The sequence below is a fragment of the Centruroides vittatus genome, unplaced genomic scaffold (assembly GCF_030686945.1).
Source record: "Centruroides vittatus isolate TY-2023 unplaced genomic scaffold, ASM3068694v2 scaffold_450, whole genome shotgun sequence".
Lineage (NCBI taxonomy): Eukaryota > Metazoa > Arthropoda > Arachnida > Scorpiones > Buthidae > Centruroides > Centruroides vittatus.
Window position 1 is genome coordinate 2,764,961 of NW_027122709.1, and position 13,858 is coordinate 2,778,818.

At 29.8% G+C, this 13,858-nt stretch overlaps 1 protein-coding gene across 2 annotated transcripts in view; it reads left to right on the forward strand.

The window, feature by feature from the left end:
- ema (C-type lectin domain containing ema) overlaps positions 1–13,858 on the forward strand; it is a 60,591-nt gene that overhangs the window by 1,018 nt on the left and 45,715 nt on the right. For both annotated transcript variants that reach the window (XM_067287319.1, XM_067287320.1), the window contains exons 2-3: positions 5,838–5,966; positions 13,363–13,496. In XM_067287319.1, coding sequence (XP_067143420.1) covers positions 5,838–5,966; positions 13,363–13,496 — 263 coding nt within the window. The remainder of the gene's footprint in view (positions 1–5,837; positions 5,967–13,362; positions 13,497–13,858) is intronic.

Here is a 13,858-nt window from a genome sequence, read left to right on the forward strand (position 1 = left end):
CAACCTGCCTCTCGACCTTTTTTTTTTTTCTTTTTTTTTTGCTTGTATGTCCATACATGTCTTCTATGGAGCTAAATTATCTGTTCTTTCTTTGTTAATTTAGGTTACATATGTTACTCCTACACAAGTCCCTAGTCCCTAACTGTAACTGATTTAGAACTGGCATGCACGTTATTCTTCGCATTATAAAATGACATTGCGTATGCGTCAGGAACTTCTGTTTGAACAAACCTGACTTGCCGTCCGGGTCAGCAATTTTGTAAAGGTGGCAACAATAAGTGTATCTCTTCCCATCCTTTTCAAGTGTTCAAACCATTTCAATCTAGATTGCGTCACTCTGTTACCAATACTATGCACTTCCAATCTGCTTCATTTCTTATTTTATCTAATCTTGTTTATCCCAGAATTGACTTCAGGAATTTCATTTTCATTGCTTGAATTCTACTGTTTTCTTTTTTTGTTTAGTTTATCTGTTCTGATGCATAGGTCAAAATTGGCACAAAATAGACATAATATAAAAGCTTTTTTTCATTTTAGGAGTTCATTATCCCTTGTGAAAGATAAACTGGGTTATTCTTCTATCATTAATTTATAATTAATACAAAAACTGTATGCATATTATTGTGTTGTTTGAATAATATATATAAATTTGTGAATAATATAAATTGAATTTTATGCTAATGAAATGTAGACTACTACATGAAGCTGAAGGCTGATTATGTAACCTCGACATAGGATTGAACGATGGTTTATACACTAATCTACCTTGGTTTAAGTTATGGTTTTTGATGTGGTCGACAATATTTGATTGTAATTGGACAAATATTAAGTCATTTGGATAGTGGTCTGAGTCGGTGGTGCCAAACTGTGGCCTTGGACCGAATCTGACCCGTGACACACATTAATTTGGATGTGAGCATATTTGACACTTCACTTATAAATGACAGAAATAGGCTTACTTTTTGTATGTGTGGAATATACAAAATATTTGTGCTACACCTACTTACAACTTATGTGCAATTTGGCCTCCAATTGAAAGGTTTGGACACCAGTGGTCTAAACTGTAAAGTAACTATCTACTGAGCTGTATATCTTTTTTCTATGATTAGTCCAAATAGTTGATAAATTTATTGGATTTACATTTGAGAAGATTTTGTGATTTAGCTATTAAAAAACTTTTAAATATCTCATTAGTTGAACTATAAAATGCAAAATTCAAAATGTATGATTTGTTAATTTATTATGTATTTTAATATTAAATGAGACTATGTATTAATCACACCATTTATTGAAGATAATTATTGAAAATCTTTACTAGATTGTTGTTTATAAGCAAGTAGAATATAAAAAATTGTCAGAAAAGTGTAAACTAATCCAATTTTTGTGGTAATTGTATAGCCATACTTCTGATAACCATTGACTTGTTGCATGTAATCTGTTATTAATAAATTGATGCTTTATAAATCTTATATAATTGTGAAAAGTTTGAAAATAGGTTTTGATATAGAAAGTTTTTCAGAAAGTATTCATGTGTTTAAGAACATACAAAACATTGTTTTTCTTTTTTTTTTTTTATAAGAAAAGACCTTAATGATTAGGGGTGAATCTAGGTTTTTCAGGACCTAGGGCTTATTGAAGTCCAATGGGGCCCCATTTACAATAAAACAATACTATAAATTATCATTATTGTTATTATATTATTAATATTAACTATTTTTTACTATACAATAAGTGCTCATTGTTAATGAAGAAGTGTTAAAAATTTATGATAATTCAATTTTTGTGGGCCCTTGACACTTGGACGCCCAGGGTTTAAGCCCTATTAGTCCCTATGTAGATTTGTCTCTGTTAATGATAGAGCATTTAAACAAGATTGTCTCTTGAACTCTTGATTGTCTTTAATCATATTAAATATCTAAGCCACTGTTCATGCTGTAAAAAACAAAAATATGACTTGTCATGTGTGGTTGCTCTTCTGTAGATGGTATCATTTGCCAATTTCAGATTAGTGAGGTTATATGAACAGAGGAAATCAAATAGGTCTACAAATAAACATGTATATTTAAATATACACATCAAACGAAATCCAATATCTAAGCAAATACACCAACAACTGCCGTAAATGGTCAGGCTAAATTTTGGATATATGATTATAGATTAGAAATAAATTTGGCACTAGAGTTAGGCATTAGGCCCCATCTCTTATTAAAAAATGTATATTTAAAAAATTTTATTCTATATTTGGTACATATGTTTAATGTTGATTTTCCGAAACCGTGTTTTATAATTTTCTATAATTCTCAAACACAAGACTGTGTTACTATTAAAGCACTTGACGTTTATTCATCTTATTCAGTTGGAACGAGTATTACAACACGTTTCGGGCACTGCTCCTCATCAGCCAACTAAACAGAAAAAGTATACATAAGATTTTTAACAAAACAACATACAGAAAAGCTATTTTACAAAAATATATAACAAGTTGTATAAATTCATTTGCAAGACATACCATTAGAATCTTTAAAAAGTTGAAAGGTGTACACATGTACCAGAGTAATGTAGTTCTGTATTCAGAACTACATTACTCTGGTACATGTTACAGAAAAGCTATTTTACAAAAATATATATGTTGTTTTGTTAAAAATCTTATTTATACTTTTTCTGTTTAGTTGGCTGATGAGGGGCAGTGCCCTAAACGTGTTGTAATACTCGTTCCAATTGAATAAGATGAATAAACGTCAAGTGTTTTAATAGTAACACAGTCTTGTGTTTGAGAATTATAACATATATTTAAGTTAAAATATGTGTGAACTCCAATCCAGGTGCTAAATTTGCACTTGAAGCACTCTATTTATATGTTAATTTTGATTCATCATTCGTAATTTGTATACTATGGATAAGTAGTAGTATGTTTATTTTTGATTATTTTGTAATTAAAACAAGAGTGGAATAAAAATTTGATGTTTTGAAATTAATACACTATATTGCATTTTATAAACCTATGTTAGTTGGAAGTACATAATAAAAAATTTATCACAATCACATGCCATGTGGCAGTGATACCAGCATTTAACTTGAGGGTAGCATCCTTTCCATGAAAGAAAAATGGTGGATTCCTCTTCAATTTGGAGGTTAAAACATGAATTTAGTAGTGGTATGGATAAATTTCCAAAGAAATACTATTAGAAACAATGGAAAACCTACTAATAGAACATGTTGGCAAATTATTTTAAATGTGTATTTGAAGTTACATAATGAGAATCCCAAATGGAATGTTAAGGAATGTGTGAAACAGGTCACAGACTTAGTTTCCTGTTGAACTGTATTGAAAATCAAAAGTGAATGAAACAAGATTGATGACAAAAGCCAGGAATCACTCAAGTTATCTTTTCTGAACAAAAAGAAAAAAAAAATAAAACTGGAAGTCTCATTTCTACTACTACAACAGAGAAGATGTTTGTAGAGTCATATGTTTTTGAAGTCACCTGTAATAGAAAAACTCATATTGCCATTCACGAGTTTTTTATTACAGATGAAATTCCTACTGTAAAAAGATAATGTTTGCAATAAATTCTGACCTTGATTGTAAAATTTAGGCCAAACTTCCTATGAAACATCTGATGAAGGAGTTGGGATTTGCATATGTAAAAAGAAATCAAGAACCTTTCAATTCAATTCAACAATTCTTTTTGAAGATCACAGAATCTTAGTGGCACCATTCCTATCTTCAGAAAATAAGAGAGTTCTGACAACAAGGGAGAAAATTATATCATCTTGATGAAACTTAGGTCAACACAGGTCACATTGTTTGCCATGTTTGGATGCTGTGCAAACTGTACAAGAAGCCTGTTGTCAGAAATTCCATTGAGGTCTGAAAAATCCTTTGAGAAAAGGTAAACAACTTACTGTTGTCTGTGCGGGAAGTGAATATGTTTTCATTGAAAATGCATTATTAATTTTTGAAATTAAAACAAACAATAATGATGTCACAATGAAATGAATGGCAAATTATTTGAAGAAAGATTTCAAAAACAGCTCCTACCAAATTTAGAAACAAAATAGTTTAATCTTGATGAATGATGCACCTTATCACTGATATTTTTTTCTAATTTGACAGTGTGATAAGGTGCATTATCTTATCATTGTCAAATTAGAAAAAATGTCAGAAGTTGAAAGAAGCAAGACATCAAAGCATGACTTCATAAAGGCATTCCCTTTAGGGACAACATGAAAATTATAGTTGTTGGACATCATTCATTCAGTTCATCATAAGTTTGAAGGGTACTGAATTCACAATATAGCCCAACTGGCAGGCCACTGTGTGTTATGACTACTGCCGTAAACCACTGCATACTTAACCTGATTGAACTGATTTTGGGTAATGTTAAGGATTTGTGGTCTATGAAAACAGATTTTTTAAATTAGTCAATTTGAAGGCCTATTCTGTAAAGGAGTAAACAGAATGCAACCACAAGATTGGGCTAGTTGTTAAAGCATGTGATAGCTAGACGACAATAATCACTTCAATAGCATTGTAATTAACAATCTGACAACAGTTCCATCAAATCATCATATGATGATGCTGAATAATTTTATACTATCCAGATTTCTATTAAGCATATAGCAGTAATCATCTCTGTCATATTTTAAACAATATTTTATGTTATTGTTAAAGATAGTAATTTCTTTGTCCTTGTAGATAGCCTCCCTTTATTATTAGCTATACATTCTGTAGTATGTAATAATAGGTAGCTTAATTCAAATTTCCTGCTAGTGGAGGAATATCTGTTCTGGTTATCAGTACTTGCACAGAATACACCAGATGCCAACTTTGTGGAGATGGAGTTTAGAACACATTAATTATACAGATTTTTTTAAATCTATGATTTCTTTGGTTTAGTTTGGAACATTTAACAGAAAAGTGAATAAAATTGATTTGGATTAAATGGTGTTTGGACTGGCACAGGCTCAAATTAGTGAGACTGCACTATAATTAAGCAATAATAGTGTTTTTTTAAATATTTAAATGATAATTTTAATTAACTTATAATTATTTATTTATTTTACTTTCTTGGCTGTTATGTATATATAGTCAGAGAAATTATTGGAATTGTGTCAAGTTTGACATCTGGTTTTTTTTGCAAACCTTCATGTTTTGAGATTTCCTGAACCAAAAGAAGTCAAGAATATGGAAAAAAATTTCCATGGATGTGTGCTGGCATCTATTTTGTTTAATATCTCAGGATGGGAAAAAGATTAAGAAATGAAATTTGGCACGGTAGTTGTGTATACGGGCATTGATGCTATTAAATTTTGATTGTTAAAGGCCAAGGAGATAGAGAGATAGAAGGTGTCATGTCATCTCAATTGGGGTCAGATGTAATGATTTTACTCATTATTAGTATTTACAGTTTTTTTATAAAGCTTGTCTCTACCCTCAAAATTAAGTTTTCTACTATTTTATAATAATTAATAATATAAAAAGTTTTTAATAATAAAATTTCATAACAGATGCCATTACATACAATTTTATTTATTTATAATTAATAATATAAAAGTAATTTTTTCATAACAGCTGGGAAAGTTATGCAACTTGTTGCTGGACTTTTTAAAACTTAATGTGTGTTTATTTCAACAATGATAATTTAAAAATGAGAAAGTAGATGCTTTAATAGATATAAATTTTGTTTACAAAATCTTAACTAGATTTATAAAATTTAAATATAATTGTAAAAAGAAAGTTATGATTGTTAATACCATTTCTAAATTTTTTATTGTAAATTCTATGAAAAGCTGTATTAAATATATTATATTTAACCTATTTCTCTCTCATTTAGGTTTCTTTATCAGTTATTATCAAAAAACCAAACAGTTACAGAACAGAACAAAGGATTATTAGTTGAAACATTAAGATCAATTGCAGAAATACTTATATGGGGCGATCAAAATGATAGCACAGTTTTTGAGTAAGTACTTGAATTCTATATAATTCTATAAAAATTTGAAGATTTTATTATTTTACATACAAAAATACGTTGCATAATATTTTATCCTATCTACATATACAAACATCTTGAAACCTGATATATTATTAATAAGCCAAACAACTACCAGATTACGGAACTTTCTAAATTATTAAAATAAATAAGAGATGGTGCCTAATGCCTCTCTGTGATGACAAATTATTTAGAAATTAATTAAGAATTGCGAATAAATACTCCAATGTAATCCAGTAGTTTTTCGACTTATAACTGTAAATTAAAGTAATTGAATATCAGCACAGCATAATATATACATTGATTTGTTTAGTTGAATTCTTTTTGTTTGTTTAAAAATAATAGTAATGATTTCTATTCAAATTACATCCAAACAATTTACTTTCGAAATTTCGAGTTGAGAAGTTTACATGATTATACTTGTGATATTTAATATTATGATTTCTAGCAACTGCTATTTTTTTTTTCTTATATAATTTTTTGTTTTAAATTGTTTGAGGGCATTTCAGTGAGAGATAACATGGTCTTTTTATAAATGGTTTCCAACAAAACACTTTCTGAAAAGCAATACAGTTACACAATACATAGTGATGAAAATGATGTAAGAGATAAAATTAAGATGGACAAAGTGTACACCACACATATTAATGCAAACTAAAATAAAAATGTTTTTATTTTAGCTTGCATTTGTGACAATGTGCAAGGGCCCCCTATGCTTCTTCACCACTTGACCGAAGGGTCAGCACCACTTTGTTGCTACCACATCAAGATTCTGATACCACTGTGTCTTATGGATAGACACAGAAACCACTATGGTCACTAACTATTGTTCATGTGCAAGAAATCGCCTGCATAAGTGTTTGGACCGAGAGACTGTGTACTCCAGATAAGTGCACTCCACAACTTATTTAGCAAAATTAATACCTATTTATTTACATAGGATTATACATATTCTTACAGCTATAGGAGGTTTGTTAGGATTTTCAAATATAGAGATAGGACTATCGTAGCTGGTCCTCAATCATGAGAAAGAGAGTTTACAGGTGATCGTGAGTTGTTAAATACCTAAAGTTGTAGACTCCTTGAGGAGATTTGTACATTTCCAGGTGGACTTGTCCCGTAGGAAAATGGTATTGCCATTTGGCAGATAGGATGAGCTTCGATTAATAAGATGTTGGTATGGGCACCTGGCAGCTTGGATCAGGTCCCTGGCAACAATCGATGGTGAGGATTTTGATAGGCAGTGTATCCAAATCTGGAGTGAACACTCGATGGGCAAACTGGAGGCGAAAGACCAACTCTCAATGACAGATGAACTCTTTTGTTGTCATTGATCTTTCTTATTTTATTTGGGGCCCTTCCCCTTTAATTTCAATGACTTTTTTTAGGTAATGTCAATTGGTTAATCCAATAATGATTTTTGATGTTTTGTTCTCGATAAGTCAGAAGTTACACATTCAAAGATGTGTCATCTTTGGATAAAGAAGCAAGTCTGTGGGAAATAGAATCACTTCCTGCTAATTGTAGTTGAGAAAAATAATATTGTATACAGGAATATTTGAACTTATTTTTTTTTGTTTCTTTCAAAAAAGTTTTTGAAATTTTTTTGTCAAGTTTGGGCTCTCACACATTAATGTGTGTGGTGTACACTTTGTCCATGTAATATGTGCCATTATATATATATAAAGATTTTTGTATACTCATTGATTAAAAAAAATTATGCACTAACAGTGTATTGGAATCAAATGAAATTTTATTAGTGTGAACATAATGATGGTAATAAGTGATTACGATATCATAGCAAAGGAACAATTTCCTATGGAACAGTGGTACAATTTAAAAGACCCATTAGTATCTTGTAGGACGACTTGCCTATGTTCATGGGGTGATGCAGGCTGGAGGCTTACAGGTACCGTATGACATATGTTTCAGATATCTTACACTCATAGATAATCAAAACTGAAGTCTCATCTGCTGGACCAACAAATACTTGATGGGTGATAAACCTGGGGATCTGACAGGCCAAGGAAGTGTGGAAAAGTGACAGACATTTCTGAGAAACCCTAAACTGTCTGCAGTTGACCATTATCTTGCTGGAAAATAACTGCTTGCAGCCTTGCCTTGAAAGACAGCATATGAGGGTGAAAGATTTCCTGAATGTATTTGTGTTTTCATTATCCCTTGGTCTACTAGTAGGGATGATCAACTGTCATATGAGATGGAGGCTCCCCTGTCATGAGGGCTGTCATGTGATGCTCAACAGTAAACATGAGATTTAGGTGCTTACCAGTGGTCTTCCACACACTAACACACTGATTGTCTTTTCCTAAAGAGATTCATTGCTAAAGACAGTACTCTGTCAATCCATAGATCCACACTTCTATCATAGCACCACTGCAAATGATGTTTGTGCTAATGATGAGATGCGCAGCAGTCGCCTTATATGCAAATTTGCCTCTGCTAGCCATCTGTAAATGGTATGGGAAGAGGTAGAATTCTGTAGCAAGGTTTCCAACTGTATCTTGTGATCAGACTAACATCTCTCCTACTGCTCTGTGTGGTGTAAGCAGACTCTAGGCACCCCATGTGTGTGTCTTTAAGTAGCCAATGTTCCAAAACCTCTTTATGATTCGGTCAGCATGGCCCAGATGGCCATCCTCCTCCCCTCAACCAAATTTTGCAGCCTTTCTAAAACTCCATCAACTGTGCATAGTGTCTTTGACTCTGTCATACAGACATGCTTGGCATTTGAAGATCTTCAAACAACAGATAAACTGAAACTTCTGAATGTTGTGAGCCTTTTTATAGGATACTGAGGTAGTATTTTTAATGCACTCTGGTGGTTATAACTGGTATACAACTGGATCACAACTGTAATTATTTATATTGTAATTTTTCTGAATGTTGTTATTTTTTAATAATACTAATCCTTTTATTTGTTAATAAATACGTTAAAATCTGTTTACTTTGACATTTGAAATTTACTATTTTTGAAAAGAAGCTGATTTCATTTATTTCTGGAGATTTCTATAAAGTTTTTTGTATTAGTGTTAAAGCTGTATCTTATAAAAATAACTTATTCATTTTGTGATTTTTAGGATATTATAACTAAATCATACTAAGATATACTGCACACATTACTCATTGTAAGAGTCAATGTCTCTTGTATTTCCATATCAAAATAATTTTCCTATTCTATAGTTTTTCATCTGCAGTATAAAATTAAATTTGTTAGGCATTAAAAAAAAGTGAATTTAATTAACAAAATTCAAATCATTCTCTGAAATTTAGACTAGATTAAGAGAAACATTATTTTGCTTTACTCTTTCTGGAAAGAAATCTTTCATTGATAAAAACACTTTTCTGAATAAACTATATAATTTTCATTCATATCTAAAAATGTCTAAAGAATATCTAGCAATTAAGGTTCATAGATTTAACTAAGATTTCTATCAGAAATGAACCCACCAGGTTGCTAACCATGTGAAGTTTTTGAAGTTTTTTTTACATGTCTATGTCTAAATAGTGACCAGTGTCTCACAAGTCTTCCTGGAAGACACTCTCCTCAGCAGATTGCTTTATCTCATCAATTCAAGTGTATTAAGCATGAAAAAAAATCTACAAAAAGTTCACAGACTAGTTGAAATTAGCACATAAAATTGTAGAAATTTTTGTATTTGGTATTTGAGATAATTCAGGTAATGCATGCCCTTGGGAATTTCATATTCAAAGACATGTAACATTTCTGATTTTTTAAAATTTGTATTAACTTATGTTTTGCTCTTACACTTTAAATAAAGATCGACTGTTGATGATACAAATATTAAAACCAGTAAACAATTAAACTATATAAATTAATGAAATGATGATTTAATGAGTGGGCATGATTTATGCAAGAGTTGATTTGAGAAAGTGTGCATAAACAAGAGTTCATGATTGTAAAAATACACTGAAATTCCAAGAGAATTCAATCTTTTAACATAAATAATTTGACCTATGTGATGTACAAAGAGCTTTACTGTATTTATATCAATAAATTACAAGTTAAATAAAATTTTTAATGAAAACTTATATGTACTGTATGAAAAAAATTTTCTTAAAAAGTCAACTGAGAGTTACTCGTAAATAATACAGGGTTATCGAAATTAAACCAACCTAACCCAGATGGTTCTGGAGAGTGATCTGCTGGTTGAAATGAAATGTTTGGATGTCAGGTACTTCAGATAATGCACTCATCATTTATTAAATAAAAATTTTTCAGACAAAAAGTCACCAATAGATAGTTGATGCTGGGGCTATGCAAATCACAGTTACAAATGTTCAATATGTGCTCTATACACTAAAGCATGTTTTCCACTGCTGAATGCAATGAGTCTGCTTTTAACTCTTCTATTAGATCTAACACAAATGCGATAGACCTGGTCTTTCAAAAAATTCATTAGCCAGAAGTCATATGGAGTAAAATCAGGCAAACAAGGAGATCAAGCTGTTGGGAAGTAACTGATCACCCATTCATTCATGAAAGTCTGCCTTAACACACGTTGAACAGAGCAAGGGATGTGGGATGGTGCACCATCTTTCATGAATATGGTATCTTGAAGGCTTTGTTGAAGCTCTGGGATCAAAAAGTCATTAGTATGTTAAGATATACTGTTCTCCAATAATGGAACAGGTTTGGATCCCAATTGCATAACTCCAATGCCATCTATCAGTGATTTTTTGTATGAAAAGTTTTTATTTAATAAATGGCGAGCACATCATTTGAAGTATCTGTTGTCCAAATGTTGTTTCATTTTGAGCAGTAGAACACACTCCAGAGTGCAAAGTTTAATTTTGACAACCCTGTATACAAGTGCTATATACTGATTGCTTTCGTTAGTATGCTTATGTCAGGAGTTTTCTAAGCCTCGCACGAGCAATACGTATAATGCATTATTTTTAATAAAGCCACAACAACTTGCCATATAACATTGGGCTATATTTTGGTGATGATAATTTGAATTTATTTGTCCCTAGAGGGAGGCATTAGGTACAGTCTTGTATTAAATTTAATTAAATAATTTTAGAATAATCTGGTAATCTGAAACAGTATACTCGCAGCCCACCAAATATTTCATAATTTTTTGTGACCCCCATTTTTTAATAATAATTTATATTTGTTAAATTATCTATAATAAATTGATTTTTTTATTATTGCTTTATTTTTTTATATAATAAATGTAAATAATAATTTTATTATTTCATTATCTATTTAAATAACATTTGAGCTTCACAATTAAACATAAAAACTCATTAATTTTTAGCTAAAAATAAAATAAGAAACATTTAAAAATTCATACAAAAAACAAAAAATATTCAAAAATAATTTAATGAGATTTCTGCTGCTGAATATCCTCAACTAATTTGTTATTTCTTGGTTTAATTGTTTGTAATGCTATCTGCATGCAAGCATCTAATTGCAATCGATTGCATTTTTTTGTTTTTATATCCACCATAGATAAGAACCCTTTCTCACGCAAATATGTACTAGTGAAAGGCAGAAAATTTTGCATTGCTGCTGAAAACGGGAGGATATTCTGCATGAATTTGTATCCAAAATTGGGACACACTTTTAGTTTGAACACAGAATTCATAAAATTATTTATCAGAATATATGAATTGTGATCACATTTTGTTTGTTTATTTTACATTTCAACAATTAATGCAGTTTAAATGGTAACATTTTTATACAGCATATTTTTGAGCAATATTGATTGTTTGGAGATTTTTTTTGCAATGACCACCTTAAAGAATTGTTAAATTATTCTCTTGACATACTGGCTTTGGAGAAGATACACGGGTTGACACAATCTTTCTTAATCATAATTTACAGTAAGATTTTTATTTACAAACTACAATTTCTAACTATAGAACAATTAATCTAAAGCTAAGTTAAGTCTGACAATTCTCTTTTTATCTCTTTGAATCAGCTCTTTACTTTCAACTATTTCTTCTTTATACCTTTTTCTCAATTTTCATCAGTTTACATGCTTTCAAAAATTATCACTTTTCAGAAAAACCTTTCAGTACAAAAATTATGTAATGATTTAAATGGATCTATTTTAATTTTATCAGATTACATTTGGATATATGCAGATTAAATTAAATAAAAATTATTTTAGAGTAGGGCTAACTGTGAAAACGTGCTATTTTTTCTTTACTGAATCACTGTTAAACATAGTTAATCTAACAGTATACAGGTTATGATCTAAAAATATGTTGAATGTACCAGCACATATTAAAGTTCAGACCTGAATTTGCATAATCATGCATATTAGAAAAATCAAAAAGCATGTTTTTTTTTTATCTGATGAGAAAAGATACAGAATAAATTTTACATTGACTCGCCTTATGATAAAATATTTTGAATTCAGCTGAATGAAATGTTCAAAATAATTGGATATTTTTGGATTATTAGTTTTTTCAGATCAAATTAAGTCATTAATTTTCAAATTATATTCATTATTAAAGTGGATAGTCAGTCTAATCATTATTCATTTTTAATCAGTTCAGAACCATTACAGAGTTGTTCAAATTAATTGTAAAATGTTTTTTGGTTACAATATCATCTCCCTGAACTTTTAGAGGCATTGCAGACATTTCTGCATAGTAGACCCTGAAATACAATTCCATATTGTTAGGTTTCACTTTTCTTCATTTGTTATAACAAAAATGCAAATATGCACTCCTAAAAATTTTGGTCATGCCAAACTCAGTGACTAAATCAAATATAAATTTTTCTGACATCTTTAGAAAGGTGGTAGGCATAAACTCTGCTATTGATTACATCTTTTGTATTGTATATTGTTTCATATTTTGTGCATGCATTCATTTTGTTGTTTGTTCACCTTGCAACATTATCTATTTAAATTTACAGTTTTTGTCAGTAATATTAAATGCACATTATGAGCTTTGAATCAGGTTTTATTTATGTAAATTATTAAAAAATTAAGAATTCTATTAGAGGTAATGATTGTTACGCAGATATAATTAGAGAAAAAAAGGTAATAACGAATTGCTTATTACATTTCTCCAATTTTAAATCATCAGTATACATCTGATAATTTATGTGGTTGAAAAGCATTCTTTAGAATGATTTTAGCTGGTTCAAATTACAATTAAATATCAGTTTTAAGAAACCGAGAATTAGAATATGGATTTAAATTTAATATAATAAACACAATTAATACTATATATTTTAGATATATTTAGTACTTAGTAGTTTAATGTTTTTTTTTATTATATTTTAATAATTATGCTTTCTGTTAATTTTTTAAGATAAAAATGTTAAAATCTGAATATTTATTAAGTAAAAATTTCTTTAAAGTTTCTTTTTAGAAAAAAATATGCTCTCTTTTTTCTTGAAAATAATGAAACAGAAGTGTGGTCGATATGTTTGTGTACAGCTTCTTCAGACATTAAATATTCTTTTTGAAAATATTAGAAATGAAACTTCACTTTGTAAGTAATATTTACACTAATATGACTATTAATAATAATAAAAATAATTAGAAAGCTGCTTAATTCTGAAAACCAAATAAAGTTAACTATGGATTGGAACTATTTGTAGATTGATAAGTTTAACTATTATGTTAGATCTATATTTATAAATTCACACAAGAGTTTAAAAGCATTTCTTTTTCTTTTCAATCTTAATGCAGAAAGGCTTGAGGACTTTCACAATGGGTTCTGGATAGAAATATCAATGCTTAATTGGCATAAACTAATACTATTGGGGAAAGGTATAAACATATTTCCCTGAAATTTTTGTAACAACTATTTATTTGTCCTAAACATTTTACACTCATTAATGAACACATTGT